A 23,411-nucleotide genomic window follows, 5' to 3' on the forward strand; every position below is an offset into this window, starting at 1 on the left:
TTTGGTTTTTCAGTTGGTTTTTTTTCCCCCTGCAATTTGTGTTATCCACTAGACCAGGATGTTCAATGGCTTTGGACACTGCCAGGGTTGGGGGAACATCTGCAGCCTGTTCCAGTGCCTCACCACCACCACAGTAAAGAATTCCTTCTGTGTATCCACTTCCCCCTTCAATGTGAATCCATTACTCCTTATCCTATTCCTTCAAACCCTGACCAAGAACCCCTGCAGATACTGCAGCCTGCTCTGAGCTCTCCACGCAATTTTCTCTTCTCCAGGCTGAACAACCTCAACTTTTTTTTCCCTTTATTCCCAAGTCCGGAGCCCCCGCACACTCATCTGCTGAGCCTCGGGGACATCCCGTGGCACGAAGGGGAACTGCAGAGGCACGGGAGGCGGGAACAGCGGGGTGTGACCGCCGGGGCACCGTGACAGGACCGTGGTGGCCGCGCTCAGCCTGGGGACAGCGGGGACGCGCCCGAGCCGGGGATCAGCGGCTGCGCCCCGGGCCTCCCATCCACCGCCGGCCGCGGCGGAGCCTGCTTAGCTTCCAAACACGTCCCGCTCAGCGCCGCCGCGCGTGCGCAGGCGCCGTGGCTGTACGGCGGCCGGGAGGGGCCGGAGGGCGCAGGCGCGGGGGCCGCTCCGCCGCCCGCCGTGTAAACAAGGGCCCGGCGGGGATGCGGCGGGACCGGGGCGGTCGCGGCTGAGGGGTGCAGCCTTCTGGAGGTGTTTCCTCGTCCTTCCCCCGCCGGACGGGGGTGGCGAGGGCCATCCCGCCATGAACTTGGCCGGGCAGAGCGGTGACGCCGGCAGCGGCCATCTGCTCTTCGCCAACTTCAACCAGGACAACACGTAAGGGGGGCTGAGGGGGGCGGGATGAGGGGGCCCGGGCCGGGGAGGGGGCAGCGGCTTGGGGGGGCCCCGAGCAGGCCTGGCCGCGGGATGGGGGGGGCGTGGTGGGGTCTCCCCGGTGCCGCCCCTTCCCATGGCGGGGAGCGCCGCTGGGGCCGCCCCTTCCCGGGGCCTCGGGGCTGGAGCGGGGCCGGGGACCCCGCAGGGAGGAGGGCTGGGAACGGCCTCCCTGTGCCCTCCGGCTTCACTGTGGAGCCAGGCCGCTCCTCCCGCGGGGACTCGCAGCTGTAGGCTTGTGGCAGCGTGGTGCCCTCTCCCAGCCCCGGGTCGCTGCTCTGCGGGAGCTGCTGCTCCGGCTTGGGAGGCATCGCTCGCTGTTCCTTGGGGAAGGCGACGGAAGGAGGGCTCCTGCTGCTCCTTGCTGGTGTTCAGCCCTGGGAGGGCCTGACATGAAGCCCCAGGTCTTCCAGGACGTGCGAAGACTTCATCTAAAAGTTCCTCACAGCTGTCTTTTCATACAGTTATTTTATTGTGACCTGCTGTGTTGAAGCATTGAGACTTTGGTTTGAAGGTATTTTATGAGCCCAAGCTACTTTTGGTTTTGATTTTGAAAAGAGGCCTTTCCCTGATCCCTGAAACTGCACTTCCTTGGGCTTTGGATGGTTCAAGCTGCACGTCTCGCAAATTACTTAATCATTGCAGCATATTTAGATCAATTAGTGCATATTAGTTTTTATATGAGGTATTATAAAGCAATGTTTTTAATTTAGGAACCCCCTATTAGTTGACATTGGAGCACTGAGGATCATTTAAAGAAGGATTTGACAGTCTTAAATCCTGAGAGATGAAACTGGGGAGTAAGAACTGAAAGAACTTGTACTTGAGAAAGGAGTTTTGCTTTAGGAAGTGAGTAAGAGGAAATGATCTCAGATTGGCATCACAAAGTGTAGCCCACGTGTGTGGTGGAGGGTTTGTTTTTTTAACAACTTGTTCTTTTTGCAAGCAACAATATCTTGCCCTCACGAGGGAGATCTGTGCCTGTCCTCAGCACGTCCTGTAGCATATGGGAGTTTTGAAGGTGAGAAGGTTATTTTTGGTGAGTGCCAAGCAGTTACATCACAGCAGGAGAGACTCTGTTTGCTCTTGTAGGTTTTGTTGGGGGTGAAGAGATGAGCAATTGGAGCTGGATAGGTTTGAGACAAGAGAATGTGGTGGTAAATAAGTTGTGGTAAATGGTGGCAGGGAGCAGTAGTGCTCTGTGTATTTGTAAGTAAATTATTATCCATATATTGATTCAAGCCAGAGACTTTTGCAACTACTTTTCACATTTTTTCAGTGGGTGCCATATAGAGCTCACTCTCTCTGTCCATATAAAATATGCCCAAATTTTGCCTAGCTACCATTAATTTTTTACATACTACTGAAAAAAAAAAAACAAACAAGTCATAATAACTAGGGGATTTGTCACCTCTTTCTTCTGCAGTTTATAAAGGTCATTATATAAGTTTTTGAAGTTCAGCTCTGTTCTCCAGTGTGGCACCTCTGCATTTTCAGTTGCACCTTAACTTTGTGGAGGCCTTTGTGTACCTAGAGATCACTGAGTTGTGACCAAAAAACCCCACTTAATTTGAGAAAGAGTTGCAGGTTGACTTTAGAACAAAACCAAGACAGAAATAAAAAGAAACCAAATACAACCTAAACTTATCTAGGTGGGTTTTGGCTTGTGCACCTTGAAATCTTTCTTTAAGGAGTGCAAAGGTGATTCCTTTATAACTTTGAGTTTATAGGGAGAGAAAAGGGACATCTGGCTAATGATTTCATTCCTCAGTTGGGTGTGCTAACTGCACTACTTTTCCCATTTCATTTTTGTAAATAACAAAAAAAATGTTCTTTGATATCTGGTTTGGAGTTGTTTTTTTGTATTCTAATATACATTTTGTCAATAAATTATGTTTTTTTTTTAAATACGATTGATATATAAATCACCTTAAGATTAGCTGATGAGAATTTTGGTGATATATCTTTTATATGAGGCAGACCTTGCCCATAGACCTTTGTAATTCCAAGTTTTGGTTTACTAGGTCTTTTGAGTAATTCTTGAATATTTGTGAATTCAGGTGTCTGATTTAGAAAATACAGAAATATAAAAAAGCTCCTTTTCTTACTTTCATCTCAAAATTCTGAGTTTAATTTAAAAGGCCACTTAATTTGAGATAAATGAGGTGGTTGCTGATGTGGAACAGTCTCTTCTTACAGTGTCATAAATAAAACTCCCCCAACAAAGTAGTAAGTATAAAACCAGTCTTGCAGATGCCTTTGTGAGCAGCTTCTCAGTGAAACATTTGTCTGATGTGGTAAGTGGCCCAAACAACCAAGTTGTATTCAAGTTCCTAAACTGAGTAGAATTTAGTGGTTATGTACATTCTTTAAACAGAAGTTTATTTAATTTTTTTTTTCTGTTTCCCACCCATGATCTCTCCTAGTTTCTTGTTTGAGCAGAGAAACAAGAAAGTAGCTCTCTGGGTTTATGGTATACTATTCTATAGATCTAGGAGATGACAGTTTACCAGGTGAGAAGAGCTGAAAAGAACTTATTAGGAATGACTTATACTTTCCCATGCTGGGCCTCAGAAAGCTCACCTGTTTTCAACTTTTACAGGTAACTGGAGCCCTTCTTCAGACAGGCAAGGTAAACAAATGTATATTCTTTCAGGCAGTATATGAAAGAGAAGCTTTGTTTATGTCTGCCCAGTCAGTAGAGCTCACATCATGCTTTAAGGTGCTTCAGTAATTAGAAAAATTGCTGACAGACAAAACTGGAAAATAAATGACATGGGCTCATTGTTACTACTACATTTAAAGCTTTTACCTTCACCCTAACAAGGTGCCAGTTCCACTCAGGCTTAACTGTCTTGCTTACCTGCAAGAGTATAAGCTCCTTGTGTTGGGAAAAGATGGGGCTTGTTACTGCTGAAAATAAGTATCAAGCTAACTTTTCTTTGGTTTTTTGAAGATTTGGTAATTATTTACTCTCTGCTGTAGGAAGATGAGCTTCATGGTGGCTCTCAGTCTTGGGAAATTGGATTGCTTGGTAGAAGAATGTTGTCATCATAAAAGTTGCTTTTCCCAGTTGTTGCAATCCCTGGCGACTGAAGCAGATATCCTCTATCCTGCTTTTAGTCACTTGGTTTTCCCAGACTTGGCTAATATTCATTCGTGGATGCTGTGTGTAGTGACATTGTCTCTTGGAATAGTATCTGCATTATTGCAAGTGTTGTCTTGCCTGTTTATCCCACATTGCCCTAAGCTTTATTTACATGAGAGTTTTGAATTACTGGCTGGGACTGGAACTCTGCCTGAAAACACTTCACCTATAATGCAGCAGAAGCGTTTGGTTTGTGGCTTCTCTTTGATACAATGTTTTCATTAAGTAAAAACACAGAGAAGGGTATTTTCAGAAGATGTTAGTGTGCTTGTTTTGGACCTAGCCCTTTTCCCCAGTGAATCAATCATTGCACAACTTGGCATGACTGGCATTCCCTGATTGAGAGGCAGAAGCTCCAGCTTGCAGATCAAAGTGGAGCAACCGATCGGAATTCGGGTGTCCCAGCAAAACCAGGCAGTGGAAGCTTGTGGGTGGCCTCAGTGCTAGGTAGGTTTTGCAGCTGTAAATCTTTAACAATGGTACTTGGGAAGAAAAACCCGAGTGCAGTTTGTGTTACTTCTGGGAGAACTGCTAAAACTGAGCACAGATACATTTATGAAAAATTAAACACCTCACAAACTCGTAGAAGCCTTGAATCTCATAAGGGAAATGCTAATGGTTTAGAAGTTTGACTTTTAAGCAAAGCATGACTTCCAAGATCCCAGAGCTTATATGTATCTATATTAAAGGTAAAATTTTCAATATTTAAACTGTTGCACAAGTGTTCTTTGGAAGTACTTACAAACTGTGTTTGGATTCAGTTTACAAATATGCACCCACTTCCCCCCACCCACAAAATATAACCCCACCAAACAGCCTGCTTGTGAAATAACACCAGTGGGCAGACTAGAGAAGTTTTAGTCATCTTTTTTTAAAATAAGTAATTGTGTGACACCGTTTGGAAACAAAGTAGTCACTGCAGTTTTGAAAACAGACTCCTGATGAAAGGGGAAGAGGAAACCTTGTATTTGGACTTCTAAGGAAAACACTGGTGTGTGCCTTATTGGCAAGGATTTCTGCAGGCTCTGTTTTCATTTATGTGTAGGGTCACACGTTATAGGTATCAGGCTGTATATTTCTTCTTTCCAATTTTATTCTGCCCTTTATTTCCCAAATAAATCAATTTAAGTCTACATTGTGAGCAAATGCTGCTGTCTTTATATGCATCTGGCATGCTTTGTGTCCCAGAAGTTATATTCTCATTCCCTTATTCTGTGATGTTTGGATCTCTGTAGTAAACTGCTTGTGGTGGGAGGAACAAGGGTTAGGTGCTGAGCATTCACTCCTCTGCCTTTGTTTCTCCTAGGTTCAGGTGTCCTTCACCCGTGATCCTTGAGGACAGGAGAGCTCTCTATTCCAAGGAGACCTTAAAGCTAAACACAGGCCAAAAAAAGGAAGGACAGAGCGGTCACGTAGCTCCTACACTCAGGGAGGATAGCTGAGAGAGACAACCGTATGTTGTGTTTCTTGCTGTTGTTGCAGAGGGCACAGCAGCTCAGGGGGGCTGGTCAGAGGAGCCATTCCTCACTGTGTGACCATTTGGATGGGGATTTGGCCCAAGAATAGTGATATTTACTTGGATTATGGACTTTCTGTTGTCCCAGCCTGCATGTTAAGTGATGAGCAGGCATGGTCTCCTTTTGCTGTAGCAGATTTATGTTTGTGGGTTTTCTTTTAATGCAGGAATAATGAGAATCTCCTGTGGGTTGTCAGAATGTTGCTGACAAAAACATTGAATGTATGAAGTTCTGTATCTCTTTTCCAAAATAATGACCTTTGATATTAAGAGATGTCCATGAGATGTTACAGCAGGTATTTTGGAGGGGGAAATAAAGCAAGATAAATTTCCTTAGTAGTTCCTTAGCAATTTTTATGTCTTCATTGATTTTTCTTTTATTATTATTGTTGTTGTTATTATTATTATCATTATTATTTTCCCCCTCTTCATCATAAGCCAGAATGCTTTGTCTGTGGAAATTTACATTGGTTTTGAAATGAGATGGAACATTAGTATAATGAGACTGTATCATAATGAAAGTAGGCTTAATTAACCAGTTATTTAAAGCAGTAATGACTTTTTGAGTCATGTTTATGCTGCAGCTGCAATTGATTTAATCTTTTGAGAGAGCTGTCCTTGTTAGGAACTTTCTGATTAATGTAGAATATTTCTGATTAGTAGTTAAAGTCCTCTGTGATATGGAAAGGGAAAAACTGGTTTTTTTCCTTCTATATGTATATTAAAGAAACAAAAGAAAACCTTAGGATTCTAACCCAGCTGAAAAAACTTGTTCCTAAAGAGCCAGAGAGATTAAAGCAGCTGATTTGCCACTTTAGGGGAGTGCACTTAGAGCGAGAGTCAGCATCTTCCAATGACTGTGTGAAATCTCCCGGCACTGTTTGCTTGATGAGGATAGTTTTAATTATTTATGGTAGTCACTCTTGAAAGTACTATCAAGATTTATGTAGTCTTGGATCAGTCAGCAGCATTATCTCTGCAAAAAGTGGATAAACACAGTTCCATAAATCATGGCTATATTGATAATTTTGTACTGAGGAGACAACCTTAATGATGAAATAGCTCAGAGTCTACAGTCTAAAGTGTGTAATAGAGGCCACACATAATAGAGCTAAAACCCCACATGTGTATAGCATAATGTTAGAAGAAAAAAAGGCTGTTTTAGAGAATATTAATTTTATTTTCAATTTCAGTCTCTCATCAGCTTCTGAAAATCAGTGATCATAAAGCATAACATGCTGTAAAAGGAGTTTCTGATAAACCACAGCAGCTTCTTGTTGGCCTCTGTCTATCTGAGCAAGAGCTGAATGGCTTATTGATCATATTTCTTCCCCATATGCTTGCACATTTTTTCAGAGGTGAGGTAATTTTGGCTAGGTCCTTGTTTTGTGGATTTGGCCATTTAGATGGCTGTGGGGTGTCTTAAGGGCTTAAGTGTAATATCAGTGCAGGGGAAGATGGGAGATTTAAATCACTGTGATTATGCTGGTATAATTCAGCCTAGTGGGTTCTTATTACATATGAAAAGCCTTTTTCCAGTAGTTTCATAAGAAGTAATTTAAGAGTACATTACCAAACCAACAAAGAAAACCCTCCAAAAGCAAGACTGCTGTTCCAGAAGAAAAAGGGGTTATTTTCCAGTTACACTTGTGCGCTGAAATGGATTTAAAAACTTGAAGTGCTCTATGTAAACAAATAATCTGTGACTTCATCACCTCGATCCTGAAATAAATAACAAAAAGCAGTTGTCATGGATGGAGAGGTCCATTCTGTGCTTCTGCATTTTGGGTTCTACTCAGTCTGATGATTTTTATCATGTACACAATTCTTGTTTGCCATTGTCTACAGCTCGTTTGAATGAGATATCCTTGTAGGACAAGAAAAATGGCCTTCCTTACTGCTTTCAGTGATGCTGTAGGTAAAACAGTGATTCAGCAGTATTTTGAATTTAAAGCAGTAAGTACAATTCAGGAATCAGTTCTGCCTAGTAATACAAATAGCTGCTGTGTGGGATTCTCTGTGAGGGAATCATCCTGGGTCTTCTGTGGATCGTTTATATTGCAAGGAGTCTTGTGACTCCATTTATTTTTAATTCTGCAGAGTGCTTGTTTACCTTTGCAAAGTGACAGTTTTGATGTCATTCTTTGTTAAACTTTCTTTTGAGGAAAGCAGTAGATGATATAAGGGAAGCTGACTCATTGCTTTGTTTTAGCCAAATTAGAGTTTCGGGGTATTTTTCACATAACGTGAGTTTTTGTTGAGTTGTACAAAAGTAGTTGAGCAAAACCACTGAAGTATCTTTGGTGGTTAATCAAATGGAGACTGCTGAACATACTGATTTTGTCTGGAGGAAAATTAAATTCAGTATTTCTAGGGTGACTTAGAGAAGCGACAACAAAATTTTGTTTTATGATCGCTTCTCTATCTTTAAGCCTAATATGCTTTTTTAATATCTTGGTTATTGAATCTGTGGAATTGAATCTCTTGCTTGCATGGTTCATATTTTAATTTGAAAGTTTAAACCTTCTCAAACATAATTTCCTAACCAGATTGTGCCAGTTGTATTTTCTTGTAGAAGAGAAGGTCATACCATCCTACAGAAGTTGATTTTATAGCTTAATTTTAGAAGGTGAACTATATGAGGAAGAATTTTTAATCTTCTGGGTATGCTGAAACTTAAAAAAGACTCACTTTGGAGCCACGAGTGGAAAATACAGAAAGAACATGAAATCTAGGAATCTTCATTGTATTCCAAATGCAGCATTAATTGCTAGTGCATCTGAGCTGTAGAGAATCATTCTGCTGAGTTCAGAAAGGCGTTTTTGGCAGGCTGACTGGCAGGGTTGGATTGCAGCCCTGTGTTGAATGATTTGCCACAATTTAGGGTATCAAAATGTATTTTATTGGAATTTTCCTCCATGTCTCTTGGCAGTAAGAAATATGTGAACTATAAGCATACTAATGCACTTCTGTAAAAATTTTACTGTTAATTTTCTTTATCTGCGGCATAAACTTGTCCTCCAAATGGGGAGGGGAAACAAGAATGAGCCATTGTCCGCTGCCTTGATGTGTAAAGACCTGCAAGACAGGCTAAAGGTTTTTCTAGCTTAAAATTTAAGACCTGCCTTTGACTCTGGCTGGAAAAGCAATTAAATGGTCTGTGAGCTAAGTGTGAAAATTGAGTAATGGAGGAAAGAAGGATTTTTAGTCAGTTTTTTTAATGTTCTGCTATTGTTCAATCTGTTTAATATCAGTGACTGGCACTTTTTAGAGGGTGCCTCTGATCAAAGATTCAGTATGAGTATTTGTAAGGCTGAGACCTAACAATGGAGGTGCTAGAACATCATCATGTAAAGCCAGAGAAAATTAGAGTTGGCAGTCTTTAATTACTTTTTTTTTTTTAATATGAAAACTCTTTTGGGATGCTCGGGGACGGTTACACTGTAAAGAACAAAAATCCCCAGACGGCCCAGTTTAAAAGGTCTTGGAGGTCACCTCTAATGATGAGGCAATGATGTAATTGGTTTGTGTTACATTATTCAAGTCATCATCTTCCCTCCACACTAAAGCTTTTAGCCTGTGTGAAGAAATCACCGGTGAGAATTGGGCAGTAGGTTTACTTTAGGCTCTGAGCTCTTATTTCATAAACATGAAGCAGAATTCCACACCCAAATTCTGTAATTCTGAAGCTGTTTGGTCTAATCAAAATTGAGGTAGCTGTCTGTGTCTGTTACGGCTTTTTTGGACAAACTTTTTATCACTTTCCTTACTGAGCTAATCCAGCTGGAGATTTAGAAGTGGGTAAGAATCTGTCCAAGGGTAATCACAGCTGATGGAGTTCATGTTCCTGACTGGCTTGTTTCTTTTGCAGATCCCTTGCAGTTGGCAGTAAATCAGGCTACAAATTTTTCTCCCTTTCTTCTGTGGACAAATTAGAGCAGATCTATGAATGCAGTGAGTATTTTTTTTTTTCTTTTCCTATTTTTTTTAGTCTCCTCAGTTGGCTTAATGTGGGAAGAATAAGAAATGTTTCACTTTTTCACAGGTTGTTTGATATTGGCATAAAAGGAACCTTAAGTGTACATATCACATAAATACAAAACAGTAATTGCAGGCAGGGTAAAACTATGAAACAATGTTCTGTATTTAATTTAGCTGGTATGATATGATATTTGGTACTATGAGAGCTCTGCTTTTCTAAATTTATGTCTAGCCAGGTTACATAGCTGGGCATAAAATAATAATTTGCTCATGTGAGAGAATGTATTTTGGGTCTTTATACTGGTTGTTGGGGCATGGAAGCACTAATACACCTTTATCAAATAAGAAAACAAAGCCTTAATTATATTTTTTATCCTAATATTTTCTATTAGAAAATTATTCTTTAGCATGATGGCTTGCTCATCCAAAAGGGTGAATAACTCAGATTCCCATAACTTTTCTATAATGATCACAGTTGAGTAGGATCTGAGGTGAAATGGAAGGAAGCCTGTGGGAGAAGTGGTATCCCCTGTTCTGCCAGCAGTTCATGGACTTCCCTTTTTTGAGATGCTAATAAGTCGGCTATGAATGCTATGCATGAGTATCCTTGCTTTCTTGTAAACTCCATGTGAGCAGGTGGTACCAATTGCTGTGATGTCAGCATTTATAGTGGGATCCCATGACAGAGTTGTCCTCAGACTCCATTCCCAAAGTGACCTGACCCTGTGGCATGTCAAATTTGGAAATGGGGTGTGACTCAGATCACCCATTACCTGGGATGACAGCCGGCTTCTGTACACAGTCAATGGAGAGAGGTAATTGTGAGGTTCAAATTAGGCACCTGTGGTTGGGTTAAATAGTGTTGTAGCTACATCTTCCTACTTGAGTCATGGTCTGGTTTTACTGGTTAATAAGTGGCTTGGATTCCATTTTCTGCTGTGGAGTTTATGTACCTGACCTCTGCAGTATGTCAGGCACTTACAGTATCTGGCCTCATATCACCCCAGGAGATGGTGGAGATGATTCCCTGTTACACGAGACACTGAAAAATATCCTGTGAGGTCGGCTGCACTGGGTAGTCCTTGAGAGAAAAAGTACAGATTGGATAAAGTGCCTTGTTCCAACATCTTGCAATAATCTGATAAAAGCAGCTGGAATTGGAATTTTGACCTGCTGATTCCAGTCTTGTCTTCAGACTGTTCTGGGATGCTTGTATTGACTTAAACTCTTGGACATTTTAACTTTTCTGAGTGTTAAGTCTGTGAAAGCTGAGCACAGATTATGAGGTAACATGTAGTAGAATGTTTTGTGTTGGAAACAACCTTAAAGATCATCCAGTTCACCTATCCCAGGTTGCTCCAAGCCCTGTCCAACCTGGCCTTGGACACTTCCAGGGATGGGACAGCCACAGCTTCTCTGGGCAGCCTGTGCCAGGGCCTGCCCACCCTCACAGGGAAAAATTTTTTCCATGTACTGAATTTCCCCTCAATGAATTTGAACCCATTACTCTTTGTCCTCTCACTACAAAATAATCTGATGGCTTGGCCTGTGGAAGCCAGGCAGTCTTGGCTCAAAGCAGATCAAAATATCAAGAGGCCTTCATTTTCTTTGTGTGAGTCAACCAATTTTCAGTCTTGGACTTGCAAACCATGCCTGTTAAAACTTGATATGAGGGTGGAGGGCTTCCTGTGCATTGGGTACCTCTTTTCCTCAAGGAAAGGTGTCTTGAGGCCTCTCAAATACGGTGCCTCCCACTTCCCAATTTAATTTAAGTGGGTCTAAAGACTTCTTGTGTTGAGTGAGCCCTGCTAAGGACCCCTCCTTCTCTTCTGGAAGACTGATCTGCCAACTCTTGTGTAGGTGTTTAAACTAAACTGCAGAATATGCCTCAGCTGTCTTGTGTTTGAGAGGAATACAAAAAGAGATGGGAGATTCGGCTGCTCCCATCACTGATTTCTCCTCTGACTGCAAATCTCCTGACTCCCTGTGCACTTGATCCCACTGTAAAAACAAGCATTAGATTGGAGGGTGCTTTAAGGCTTAATAAATGCTTCTAACATGCTTCATGTTCTTGGGTTAAAAATGGAATAAAGGCACAGCTGATCATAATCTAGCTGGTTCTAACCAGCTCTTGTCTGTGATGCTACATGCTTGTGTTTATGAAACTAATCTTATTATGTGTTTGCTTGTTCTCCCCTCGCTGCTGATACTTAATTTGTTTTGCAGTTCTTTTTGTTCTTACTCTGTTTTGAATCTGAGTTTCTGGCAATGCTCAATTGTGTGGTGTAAAGGAGATAATACTAATAGAAAAAAAACAAACCTGAGTAACAGCATTGCTATAGGGCTTTAGTGCTGCTAAACATATTATTAATTCAGGTCAGCAGGATGGGCAGTATAGCCTGGTACCCTCTTGAATAGTTGCTGTTGGGAAGCATAAATTACTTGGCAGCTGTGAAGAGATTTTATCTCTTCCTGTTAAAGGAAGACAAAGGAGCAGAGGTGCATCCTGTATTTTTAAAGTGGATTTAATTAAATGCCCATCACAAAGCCTTTTTCTAAAGGTAACTGTCTGTATTATAATCTTTTTATGGTGAGACTGAAGGATTATTGATAACTTTGAGGCGTTTTGCTTATTGAAATTTTTTTCTTCTGTCTGGTGGCTTAGTTGTTGATAGTGTTCTTCCCTGTGTACCTTCCCTGCTGCCCACCCTTCCCATCAGTGCAGCATAGGACAGCACTTTTTCCATATGAATCTCTGCTGCTGTTCTTCTTCTGAAATACCAGTTCTCCTGCCAGCTTGGGAGGGTGATAAATCCCAGAAGCTGTGTCTGAACATTTGTCCCTGGATGGGGAAAGAAGCTGTGCTCACCCTGGAGCTCAGAGCAGACTGTGGGGTTTGGGTCTCTGTGTGCTGGTATTCTGACTCTTGTAAAAGGTTGTCATCATTTTGAAGGACTCCAGGCTTAGATGGAAAGCTGATAACCCATCCTGTAAAATATTTGAGAATCTTTTATGTAACTGCTCTGACTCAAGGAACACAGACCTCTGCATTTCAAAGTCTCTGCATACATTTATTGAAGCAGATTTTTGTATTTCTTTTTCATGTGTTTTATGTAGTATCGGAGAAATGGAGAACAATTCCTTGAAAACAAAGTAATTACTAAAATGCATTATCCCTGTTGCATGAGAAAATTGAATTTTCAAAGCCTCTGTGAGCTGTTATGTCTTCTCTGGAAAAGTACCATATTAAATACAAGATGTAGATAAAAGTCAATTATGTAGCATGGAGTACTGAAAATGCAGAGTGTAAACCTGCTCCTTTTTCATAAGCAGGCTGTTTCTCTCAAAAAAAAAACATAGAACATTAAATATTTTCTGTTCATTTTCTTTAAATAACTGCCCAGAAAAAGTACTTTGAAAGCAGACGTGTCCCACACTGATGGCAGTGTCATATACTGAGAATGTTGAACAGAACATTTTTTCATGGAATTTCTGTCACTGCTGATGGGAACAGTGCAAATTAATTACTTAATGTTTCTCTTGGCCAAAACAGAAGCCTTCAGAAACAGGCTCTTTTGGGTTGTTTTTTTTTTGTTGTTGTTTTTTTTTTTTACTGGCAGTTTTATGGTTTGGAATGTGTTAAGCACTGAGCTAATCCAGAAGCTGACTTCTGAAAAATTTGTTCTGATGGATCAAGGCCAAGTGCTTTAGTCACTTGTCTTGACTGGGTTCTGTAATGAAAGGGCAGGTGTAGCCAGTGGCTGTGAAAGAGCTGCAGAGGATGGTAAAACTCTCTCTAGCTCCTCACTGCCCTGAAAACTGTGTCCACTGTGTTCCTGGGGTTTTGGAGAGGAGCTTTATGGGATGGAGAGGGAGGCACAGATGTCAGGATAACTGGTGGTGGGACTTGGCCTCCTGCCAGCATGGTCCAATGCTGTGATCAAATGCTCTGAAAGTGCTTCTCTGCCAGGGATCCTGGACTTTGCTCCCTCCTGCTGTCTCCTCACACAGGGATTTGTGTTCCTCCTTTGCTTTCAGTGCTCCCATAGTAGAAACACTTGGCAAATCTGATGTTTTATGGCTCTGCATGAATGCTGGGCATCAGTGATTCCTGCACAAATTGCTCTTAGGACCTGTCAGGTAAAAGATGTTATGTGTGGAAATGCTAATTGGTGGCTGCAGCAGTCTTGTACTGTAACATTTCTTCATGGAGAGGTAAATGGAAATGCCAAGGGTTTGCGTCATCAGAAACCACTTCAAGCATAATACAGCTTTAAAAACAAAATTCAAACACATGCACAAAAAAAGCCCCCCAAAAATTTGCTTTCCTAGATTTCTGCAGAGATAAAAGAAGATTGTAAAATTCTGGAATTTGACAATTTTCTGGGTTTTGTAGCTTTGGGATTTTTTTTTTTCTGTTGTATTCTGAGCATGGGGAGTAGACACTGTTCTGAACCATAAACTTGTGTAACACCTTGGGAAGGGGGGAGGAAATCTATGGAAATCAGCACTCACTGTGTAGGTTTTCTGCTTTAAAAGCCTGTCCCATGTCCCACCTTGACTCTGAGCTGTTGTGTCAGAATGTTTGTGGTGTTAAACTGTATTTTTACATGGACTGAATCTTTGATTCTATGATTTTCTTAGACAGTATTTCCTGTTGATGTGCATCATTCTTCTTCCCTGAAATGTCCCTCTGTATTTTTCCCTCGTTCCTGTGATTCCCCAGCTGACACAGAAGATGTGTGCATTGTGGAGAGGCTCTTCTCCAGTAGTCTGGTGGCCATAGTTAGCCTTAAAGCTCCACGCAAGCTGAAAGTTTGTCACTTTAAGAAGGGGACAGAGATTTGCAACTACAGTTACTCCAACACCATCTTGGCTGTCAAACTCAATAGACAGGTGAGTAGTGGTTCTGCCTAGTAGGTGGAAGTGTGGGAAAGGGGTTGTGGATCTTATTCTGGCACTTCCACTGCTGACTGATGTCCCTTCCTTTAGAGACAGAATTGCTACTTGAAATTTAGTAGTACTTTTTCAAGTGTGGCTTCTGTATGGCATCTCAGTACTTGTATTTGATTAAGTATTTTTGGTTCTGTGTTTATGTATTTACATGGGGAAACACCCTGAGTAAGCTGGCCATGCTTTGAGTAGGACACTGGACTAGAGACCTCCTGAGGTCCATTCTAGTGGGAGTCATCCTTTCATCCTAAATTTGAAAGTATGTAAAACTGACATTTTCTCTTCAGGCCAAAATTTAAAGTTATCTGTTAAATTGTTATGGTTGCAAGTGCTGTTTGCTGAATTCTTCTCAAAAAATAAAATCTAAAAAACGTCACGCAACTGGTGAATTTTTCAAGTACCTGGAAGCATAGTTTGCTGTATGACTAAACCATGAGTAGGCTCTTCAGCAGATACAGACTTCTCTGTCTTTAGCCAGTTCATTCAAACTAGAAAGAATGGCATCTGAACAAGAAAATCTTAATGTCTATCTTTGCCCCCAAAAAATGAGTGTGGGAGGAGGGGTTTCCGGCTTAAAGTCATGAGAGAAAGAGTGGGGAATTTGATTTCTGGCACAGGCAGTTAGTGTAAAATGAGTAATGTCTAGTTAGTCATCCACATGTAGTTTACAAAGTAAATGAGATGATGTAGGACTTAGTAAGAGTTTTAAAAAAAACCACCATTCACAAATTATTATGGATTAGTTATAGGCTTTATGAATGGTTAAAAACTCATGTCTGTTTTCTCTGTTTAGCAAAAGCAGAAAGTAATTTCCATTATTTCCACATGTAAATTGGTACAGAATAAGAATTAAGTGAAGGTTTCTGGCTTGCTGGCTTAAACTAGTAATGGGGATGTCTTGGGTTTGCACTGGTGAGGTTGAGGGAAGTGGGGTGCAGTAATCAGTTCAAGTGTCCAAGTGACCACGGGCAGTGTTTGTGTCAAGAGCTGGGTATTGTGTATCTTCAGTCAGACTCTTGCTTCTCCCCATCAGGTGGGTACAACCTCTCCTCGATTGGAAGGCACCTGCTGCATTTTGGCATAGTTTTTTAGGATTGATAAATCTATATGAACTGCATTTCCACGTCACCATTTTGTACTCTTTCCCTTTTCTAGAGGCTGATAGTATGTCTGGAAGAGTCTCTTTATATACACAACATACGAGACATGAAGGTATTACATACAATCAGGGAGACACCTCCCAATCCTGCAGGTAAATGTGGTGGTAGAATCAGCAGAACTCTGAAACGTGCTTTCTGTGTCAGTGTATGAGGTTCCCTACAGGGAACTGTGGTGTTAATTCTGCTTTCAAATACAGTAACAAATATGAGTGTTGTCTGAAAACCTACATGTTTGATCCAGCTGAGAACAAGAAGCAGACTCTGCCCTAAACTGCATCTTCCCAGCATTTTGGTCTCCTGGAGTGGATGTGTCAAAATGTTAGAAAAAAACAGGGGAGATAAAAACTGGATTTTGACAGAACTTGGTATAGTTAAAGACTGTCAGGTTAATGCTTTAGGACTCATGGCAGACATGGAAAGTTCTACTGTTTAATCAGTTATTGTAATTCTATTGGCATTCTTCCTTTTCTGTTTTATATTAAACAAATTTATGCTAAATAGTTGAATATATTGCAGGTTGACTCTGAGATTACTCATCTTTGTTTCTATTTCTGTTGATAATTTGAGTTACTTTTGTGACACTCAAGCACGCAATCAGAAGGGTTTACTGCCTAAGTCTTGGAATTTGCCTGTTTCTAATCCTGTTTCTGCATCCCTTCTAGGGTTGTGTGCTTTATCAATAAACAATGATAATTGCTACCTGGCCTATCCAGGAAGTGCAACTATTGGAGAAGTACAAGTATTTGACACCATAAATCTGGTAAGAATGCTGTTTCCACCTCTAAAGATGCAGGTTTTGAAAATTACATAACTTGCTCAGAGAGGAATTATTGGACACTTAGGTTTGTGTGCAACAGTTTGCAGCATCTCTTGCTTCACAGAATGTCAGCAAAGAAATTACAAGTGCTAATACTAGATTTGATTGAGTAGAATTTGGCAAATGGGTGGAACAAAGTAATTTCTATTTGAATTGTCTTCCTGCTGCTTGTACTCTGTATATGCCTCAGTGATAATTTTATGTACTTAGTTACTGAAAAAATATTGAAGCTGCTGTCCAGAAAGTAAGACTTTGCCTTGAATTGCTTAAATATGCAGTCACATGTAGCTTTTAACCTGTACTGTTCTAAGGTTCTATTTTATTGATTCACTGCAGAGAGCTGCCAATATGATCCCGGCTCATGATAGTCCCTTGGCTGCTTTGGCATTTGATGCAAGTGGTACTAAACTTGCCACAGCCTCAGAAAAGGTAAGGGAGCTTTTGATTGCCTTGCCAACAGTGATAAAAATTAAATTTGTCATTAAGTATTTTAAGTGTGCACAGTTCCATGTGCAAGTGCCAGAAACGAAGGCTTACAGTTAAAACGGGAAATGTAAGTTAAGGTCTGTTACTGATATTTGACACTATTTCCATGCTGTGACATGTTGGATAATAAGGTTATTTTAATAAAATATTTTAATCTGGCTGTAATTAGGGCAGTCCTCTGAGTTTTTCTCCTTTTAGTGCAGGATACTTACTAGAAATTAGTTGTCTTGTTTTGATGCTGTCTTCTTAACGAAAACAAGACAGTTAAAATCCAAATAGAGAGAAGCACCTCACTAGTCTTTGGCATGTGATGACAAATTGTTCATGTAATGTGTGTAAATTAGAGAGTCTGAAGCCTCTGCTCTTTGGGTAATAAGTTCAGGCTATAACGGTATAACTGATTGCATCTGATAAAGGCACAAAGACATCCAAGTGACTGCACTCGTGGTACTTGTCTAGTGTGCTCGTTTTCATGATCAAATATGATAAGAAGGGCTGGTTTTGATGCACAGCTTGTTCTCTGCATTAGTAGCTCCCACCTCTTGTTTCTGTACTCTTCAAACACATCCTACAAACAAGCTCCATAAATACTTCATGTAGTATCTGGGCTGCATCACAGCAATGAGTTAACAGCAAAGTGGTTTGCTGCTTCCAGTTGTACTCTGCTCACTAGAGCTAGTACACAGTAAATGAACTTGAAATGAAAAATGATCTATTTATTTTTTTTCTTTGCAGGGGACAGTAATAAGAGTGTTTTCCATTCCAGAGGGACAGAAACTCTTTGAATTCCGAAGGGGAGTGAAGAGGTAAAGTTCAGCTGGGTTAATTATCTTACACTCATTCCTTATGGTTGACTTCCAGTATGTTCAGCAATTGAGCTGGCATCCTGATTTTTTTGCCTGTTTTCATCTTCATTCATCCCTGCATGTATGCTTATAACAATTTCAGCTTGAATGTTTTCCAATTTCATTCCTTTGGACTTGACTATTCTACAAATCAGTCCTGTCAGAATTGTACTCCCTCTTGCCTTTTAAAATTTATTGGTGAGGGAACTTGTTTAAAGTGGGTCACCTTTTGTAGGATATATTGTATTGTTATGGAAATTGGAGGCAGTACATCTAATATTCCTACTCTCTTTTAAATCCTTCTAGTGCTGTGGCCATTGATAGCCATTGTGAAATGGTGTTGTGGTTTGTGGTAGCAATAAGTCTGTGCTTCTACTGTACTTTTTACAGGGTAAGACTGAGTTCAGAATGTTACTAATTGATCCCATATCTGGTAAACATCAGAGCTGAACATCATTAATCTTATGCTTGAATAGCTTCAAGAAATTATCAGAGAATTCAGAATGCTTATTTTGAAGGGATTTTTTTTTTACTTGCAAAGTAGTGGTGACTTTAGAAACCTTAACCAAGCCAAATAGTTTGACTTCCTTGTTTTTTTTCTCTTTTTTCTTTTTTCCCAGGTGTGTGAGCATCTGTTCATTGGCTTTCAGCATGGATGGCATGTTTCTGTCTGCATCCAGTAACACGGAGACAGTGCATATCTTCAAACTTGAGACTGTGAAAGAAAAGTAGGTTTCAAAGGTGCCTTAGATTTTTCAAGGAAAAGGCTTCAAAGTTGACTTTACTCAACAGAATGAGTTCTCAAAAGTGTGGACAGACTTCTTTTGAACTTTTACTGTAAAGTAAAGGGCATAAGAAGTCACTTATGAATCAGCAACTGCAGCTGAGCTGTGTACTGTTCTCCCACTGAGTAGAAAAGGTGTTTTTCTGCCAAAGAGAACTTGGCCATCCTTCACAGAGGAATGTGGAGCAGTTTTAACATTTTCAGTTGCATTTGTTTCACCTTCCTTGACATTCATATGGGAAGAGCTATCTCAGCAATGCCTTCCAGCTGCATAAGGCTTTAAAAGGCACTAAGTTGTAAAATGCTCCTATTTATGATTTGAGAGGACAGTCTTCATTCCATTTCAGTGGAAGTTATTTGAAACAAAATTGTTGCTTAGTGATAAACAAATTAATAAAATCCTGAAGCATAGCACTTTCCAGTAGATTCTGCGCTTGTATAATGAATGTTATAAAAGGCAGTCTTATATGCAGAAGTATCAGTTTATAATCAAACATGCTTAAATAACAGGCTGAGGGTATTGGAGGACACATTTTGTCCTGTAGCCTAAATGAAGTGTGTTAGAATTCTCAAGGGTGTTAGTTATTTCTGAAGAGAAACAGCTGCTTAATATCTTTTAAAATGAAATGTTTTCAAGTGTTTACACACTTTTCTCTCTAAAGTGAAGGCAAAGTGGGTCACTTTTCTCTTCTAACTTTGTAGACCTCAGGAAGAGCCTACAACCTGGACAGGTTACTTTGGAAAAGTGCTGATGGCCTCAACGAGCTATCTGCCCTCTCAAGTAACAGAGATGTTCAACCAGGGTAGAGCCTTTGCTACAGTCCGTCTGCCTTTCTGTGGGCACAAAAACATCTGTGCACTTGCCACGTGAGTACAGAAATGGAGCCTGCACTCCCCACCCTGCTGGGATGCTCGGGCTCTGGAGAGGCTGCCACTATAAAACACAGTTTCATCTGCAGCAGAGCAGTGGGTCACCTGTGATCATTCCAGTTTAAGAGCAATGTGGCAGAGCTAGCACCTCTCAATCCTGTGAGAGAAGGAGGGAAGGACATAATATTTGGATAGGAATAGCCCATTTCTAAGTGTTGTTTAAAGATGTCTTTTAATTTTGAAACAAGAATATTGAGAACAAACCCGTGGGCTTTTATGGCACTGGCTTCCATTAGTGCTATGGGGAGTGATGGTGTATGTTGTTAGTGAATTGCAAAATTAGGCAATCCAGCCTAACCATTAAAGAAGTCTTTGAAAGCAAGTTCATATAATTCTTGTCTTTAAAACAGCATAGCATTCATTAAAGTTAATTTTGAGGACTAAATCTAATCTTTTATGCTGTCTTCCTCAAAGGCAGGTCCCATTTGGCACAGCTACCAAAGTAATAGTAATGAGCAGTAGTAAACTTATTTGTGGGGGTTTTAGAGTTTTTTATGCTAAATTGACTTCATGTCTGTACTCTCACTCCTCTGATCTCAAAGCACCCTTTAAGCAATAATTAAGCTTTGTAACATTTCTCAAATAAGTAAATCCTTCCCGTTAGAATATTTGTCTCTGGAGTTGCACAAAGCTTGATAACAGGATGGTAACTTCTGAATCTGCTTTACTGAGTTCTATGTAATTGCTTGATTCCTGTGGCATCCTGTTAGCCCCAAAATGTGGTTATGCTGTAAATTTTTTACACACAGTTCTTTCCTGGGTGCTCTAACTGTTACCAGCTTTCCCTGTCCAGGAGCAAAAGGGTGGAAAATAATGCCTTAAAGTCATGGAGTCATTTAGATGGAAAAACCCTCTGACATCAAGTCTAACCATTAAATCATGAGAAGGGAGGAGAACATACTTACTTATGTTATTTAATAATCTGTTCTTTAATAACTTCTACTCTAAACCTTTGTAGAATTCAGAAGATCCCTCGTTTGCTGGTGGGAGCTGCTGATGGGTATCTCTACATGTACAACTTAGACCCCCAGGAAGGAGGCGAGTGCACACTAATGAAGCAGCACAAGTAAGTCCACGTTAGCTGAGAACTGTTGTATTTTATTTCCTCTCAAAATCCAGTTTCTTCTCAAATTTAGTTGTGTGCTGGAAAAGTCTAACTTAGAACAGCTCATTTCTTCAAACTAATCTTTTTCCAGACCTCTGACACAAATGAGTAACTTCAGAATCCCCCTGAGCCTTCCTTCCAGGTATCCACTACACCAAGCACCGCTTTACCAGCAGAAACTTAACCCTGTCCCAGTGCAGGGAGGGATCAATCGCTGTTCCCTCTGTGCTCCTGTTTCCTCTTGGCACTTTGAGTTGAGTTACTTAAACAAGAATTTGAAACATGTGACACCGTCCTCTTCATCAATAAATGAGGTGGTTACAAACATGAGAAAGATCTTACTCTGACTTCACAGAGGGGAAACTGGCCCATGAAATTATCCCTGTTCTCTCTCTGCTAGTGTCCTTATTAAACTTCCTTGCATATAGGCCAGGCAGCTGGTGTTCTGTAATAGTACTGTAGAACACTTGGAGAAGTAGGACAATGCACTGTTTTTCAATAAGGGTTGGCAGGAAAAGCTGGGTAATACAGTCAAATTACTTGATCAATCATAGAATTAAAGATAATAACTCCTGATGATAATTCAGGTTTGCAGCTTTGGTCAACCTACAATTATGGTGAAGAATCATACATTTATCTGAACATTTGAAGGCCTGACCTCTGGTTAGAGATGAAGTGAAGCCTCATACAGGGAAGCTTTTACCAAGCTCTGAATCTTTGAAATGCTCTAACACTTTCTCTAGAGGGCTATCTGTGTATGAAGCAACTGCTTCTGTTGTGACAGAGCTCAAGATAACCTATAATATTGCTGATTGGAATGGGGTTTTTTAATCATGCAGTCTTGTTTTGAGTCTTCTTTTCCTGCTATGAGCTGCTAGGATTTAGATCCTGATGCTGTGTCAGAGGCAAACATGATGCTGATGAGTCTTCAGAGAAATACCAAGTGTTGTCAGGTGCTTTCTAGACAGGCCTCAGGAACAGAGGGACCAAATTCCTCCTGTGGCATTTGTATATACATTATTCTTGCACATCAGATGAACTGTTTTCCTGTAGCTACCAGCTCAAGCTGTCTTGTGCCCAGGCAGATCACCTCTCCAGCTAATCTCTCCCTTCCTGGCAGGCTCGATGGCAGCATGGAGCCCGCCAATGAAATTCTGGAGTCTGCATCCCACGACCGGCCGTTGGTAGCGCAGACGTACAGTGCCGCTGTGACTAAAGGTACATATGTGCCTTCCTCACCCACCAGGCATGGTAAGGAGAAGGCTGGGAATGGGGCAGGGAGCACCTCTGCCTCTTGCTTCCTTCTAGATGGCTGCGTGAGCTGGTCCACGTCTGCACCGAGCTTTGCGTAACCACGCGTGCGAGGTGGAGCCTTGGTGAGCAGTAGGAAAAGAGCACTCGTGGTGTACAGTAGCTTTCTGTAGGTGGATGGATCACTTGTCTTTGCTGCTTTCGGGCTAGAATTTTGTCTTGAGTTGTGGTTGATTGCTGTAGTGATAGTTTCAGTACTTGCCACATGGTTCTTGAGGCAGTTCTGCACCCAGACCTTGTGCAAAGCACTGAATTATAGCTCTGCTCCCTTTTAAAAAAAAAAAAAAATTATGAAAAGTTGATAAATGCTGCAGTTGTTCCTTTATGGGAACAGTGACCTTTTAGCCTGATTCACTGCTCTGTTGAATCAAGAGGATGAGAACTTGGTTAATTCTGCAGCTCTCCAAGTCAGTGGAGCTTTTCCACATCTGGCACCCAGCTTTGCATGCTGCCAAGGGAGGGCAGTCAGCACATACCAGCATCTGTACTGCCCTGCATCAGTGGAGACTGAAAACACCAGCCTGCCCAAAGCTCCAGGATGCATTGCACACACACAGGAGTTTAATTTTGATCACGAACTGCTCTTGGCTTGGAGAAACAGTCATGAAACAGAGTCATGATAAAAACAAACATAGGGTGGCAGTGAAACTATTTCAAGTAATGCCTGGTACTTCAGCTCTACTCATCCACTCTGGATCCAAGCCTTAGTTTGTTGCTGCTGATTTCCCAATTCCTTGTTCTTTCTCTCCAGCCTATACGGATGACCTGGGTGCTGTGGGTGGAGCTTGCCTGGAGGATGAAACCAACTCACTTAGATTGGATGAAGACAGTGAGCATCCCCCCATGATCCTTCGGACAGACTAAACTTGGACCTGTGAACTCACTCCTGAAGCAGAGAACACTGGCTTGACGTTTCTTGAGGAATCTCGTGTTATGCTGCTATGAACTTTGACATGAGTTGGGAGAGAGGATGACAGACTCTTACAGTTTTAAGTCGTAGCTGTAGTTCTAATTCTATACAATTGGAAAAATATATGGTTTTCAATTCAGTGGCTTTTAATCTTGCTTATCTATTTTAGCTGTGTTTATTTTTTTTTTTTTGTTGCCAAAACCTGCTGTTTGTGCAGCCCTCAGAGCCTACTTAGCTTTGCATGCATTCATGTGCCAAGCAAGCATAGGAGGGGGAGAGAGAGAGAGAAGCCACTTTATAACAAACTCAAGTTTGTATTTTTTTTATATATGTATATAATATTTAGCCTACATAAGGAAGGAGTAGAGAAGTGGTTCTGGAAGCTGAGACTAGTTCTGCACTGACAAAGGTCCAAATGGTTTCCTGTGCATGGGCTTGCAGGCATACCTAGTGACTGACATGCAACCTTTCAAATGCAATGGCCTGTTTTTTTTGGGTTCTCCCTTCCCTTTCCTGGACCATTTTGTTAATTAAAATTCCTTCTGAATGTTGTGTA

General features: G+C 41.1%; 1 protein-coding gene across 5 annotated transcripts; it reads left to right on the forward strand.

Annotated features, from left to right (window-relative positions):
- Positions 1-613: 613 nt before the first annotated feature.
- Positions 614-23,411, forward strand: WIPI2 (WD repeat domain, phosphoinositide interacting 2). 5 transcript variants are annotated; one of them, XM_088063987.1, is made up of 12 exons: positions 614-852; positions 9,445-9,527; positions 14,281-14,450; positions 15,663-15,759; positions 16,330-16,427; positions 16,821-16,913; positions 17,706-17,776; positions 18,436-18,543; positions 19,302-19,466; positions 20,488-20,595; positions 21,755-21,885; positions 22,697-23,411. In XM_088063987.1, the coding sequence occupies exons 1-12, from the start codon at positions 779-781 to the stop codon at positions 22,807-22,809; spliced, it is 1,311 nt and encodes a 436-aa protein (XP_087920113.1). In that variant the 5' UTR covers positions 614-778; the 3' UTR covers positions 22,810-23,411. The 5 variants fall into 5 exon arrangements, with proteins under 5 accessions (XP_087920113.1, XP_087920114.1, XP_087920115.1 ...); XM_088063988.1 differs by having other exon boundaries at positions 21,755-21,852; XM_088063989.1 differs by having other exon boundaries at positions 789-852; positions 14,199-14,450.

This window comes from Pseudopodoces humilis, chromosome 18, assembly GCF_049639895.1.
Source record: "Pseudopodoces humilis isolate 2021_Gansu_Grassland_sample_001 chromosome 18, ASM4963989v1, whole genome shotgun sequence".
Classification (NCBI taxonomy): domain Eukaryota; kingdom Metazoa; phylum Chordata; class Aves; order Passeriformes; family Paridae; genus Pseudopodoces; species Pseudopodoces humilis.

Excerpts from the sequence above, each read along its gene's own strand:
- WIPI2 (XM_088063987.1), top strand. The coding sequence starts at position 779 with ATGAACTTGGCCGGGCAGAGCGGTGACGCCGGCAGCGGCCATCTGCTC. Across the intron at positions 14,451-15,662 it reads CTGTCAAACTCAATAGACAG|AGGCTGATAGTATGTCTGGA; the intron begins GTGAGTAGTGGT and ends TCCCTTTTCTAG. Across the intron at positions 21,886-22,696 it reads TTCCTCACCCACCAGGCATG|CCTATACGGATGACCTGGGT; the intron begins GTAAGGAGAAGG and ends CTTTCTCTCCAG.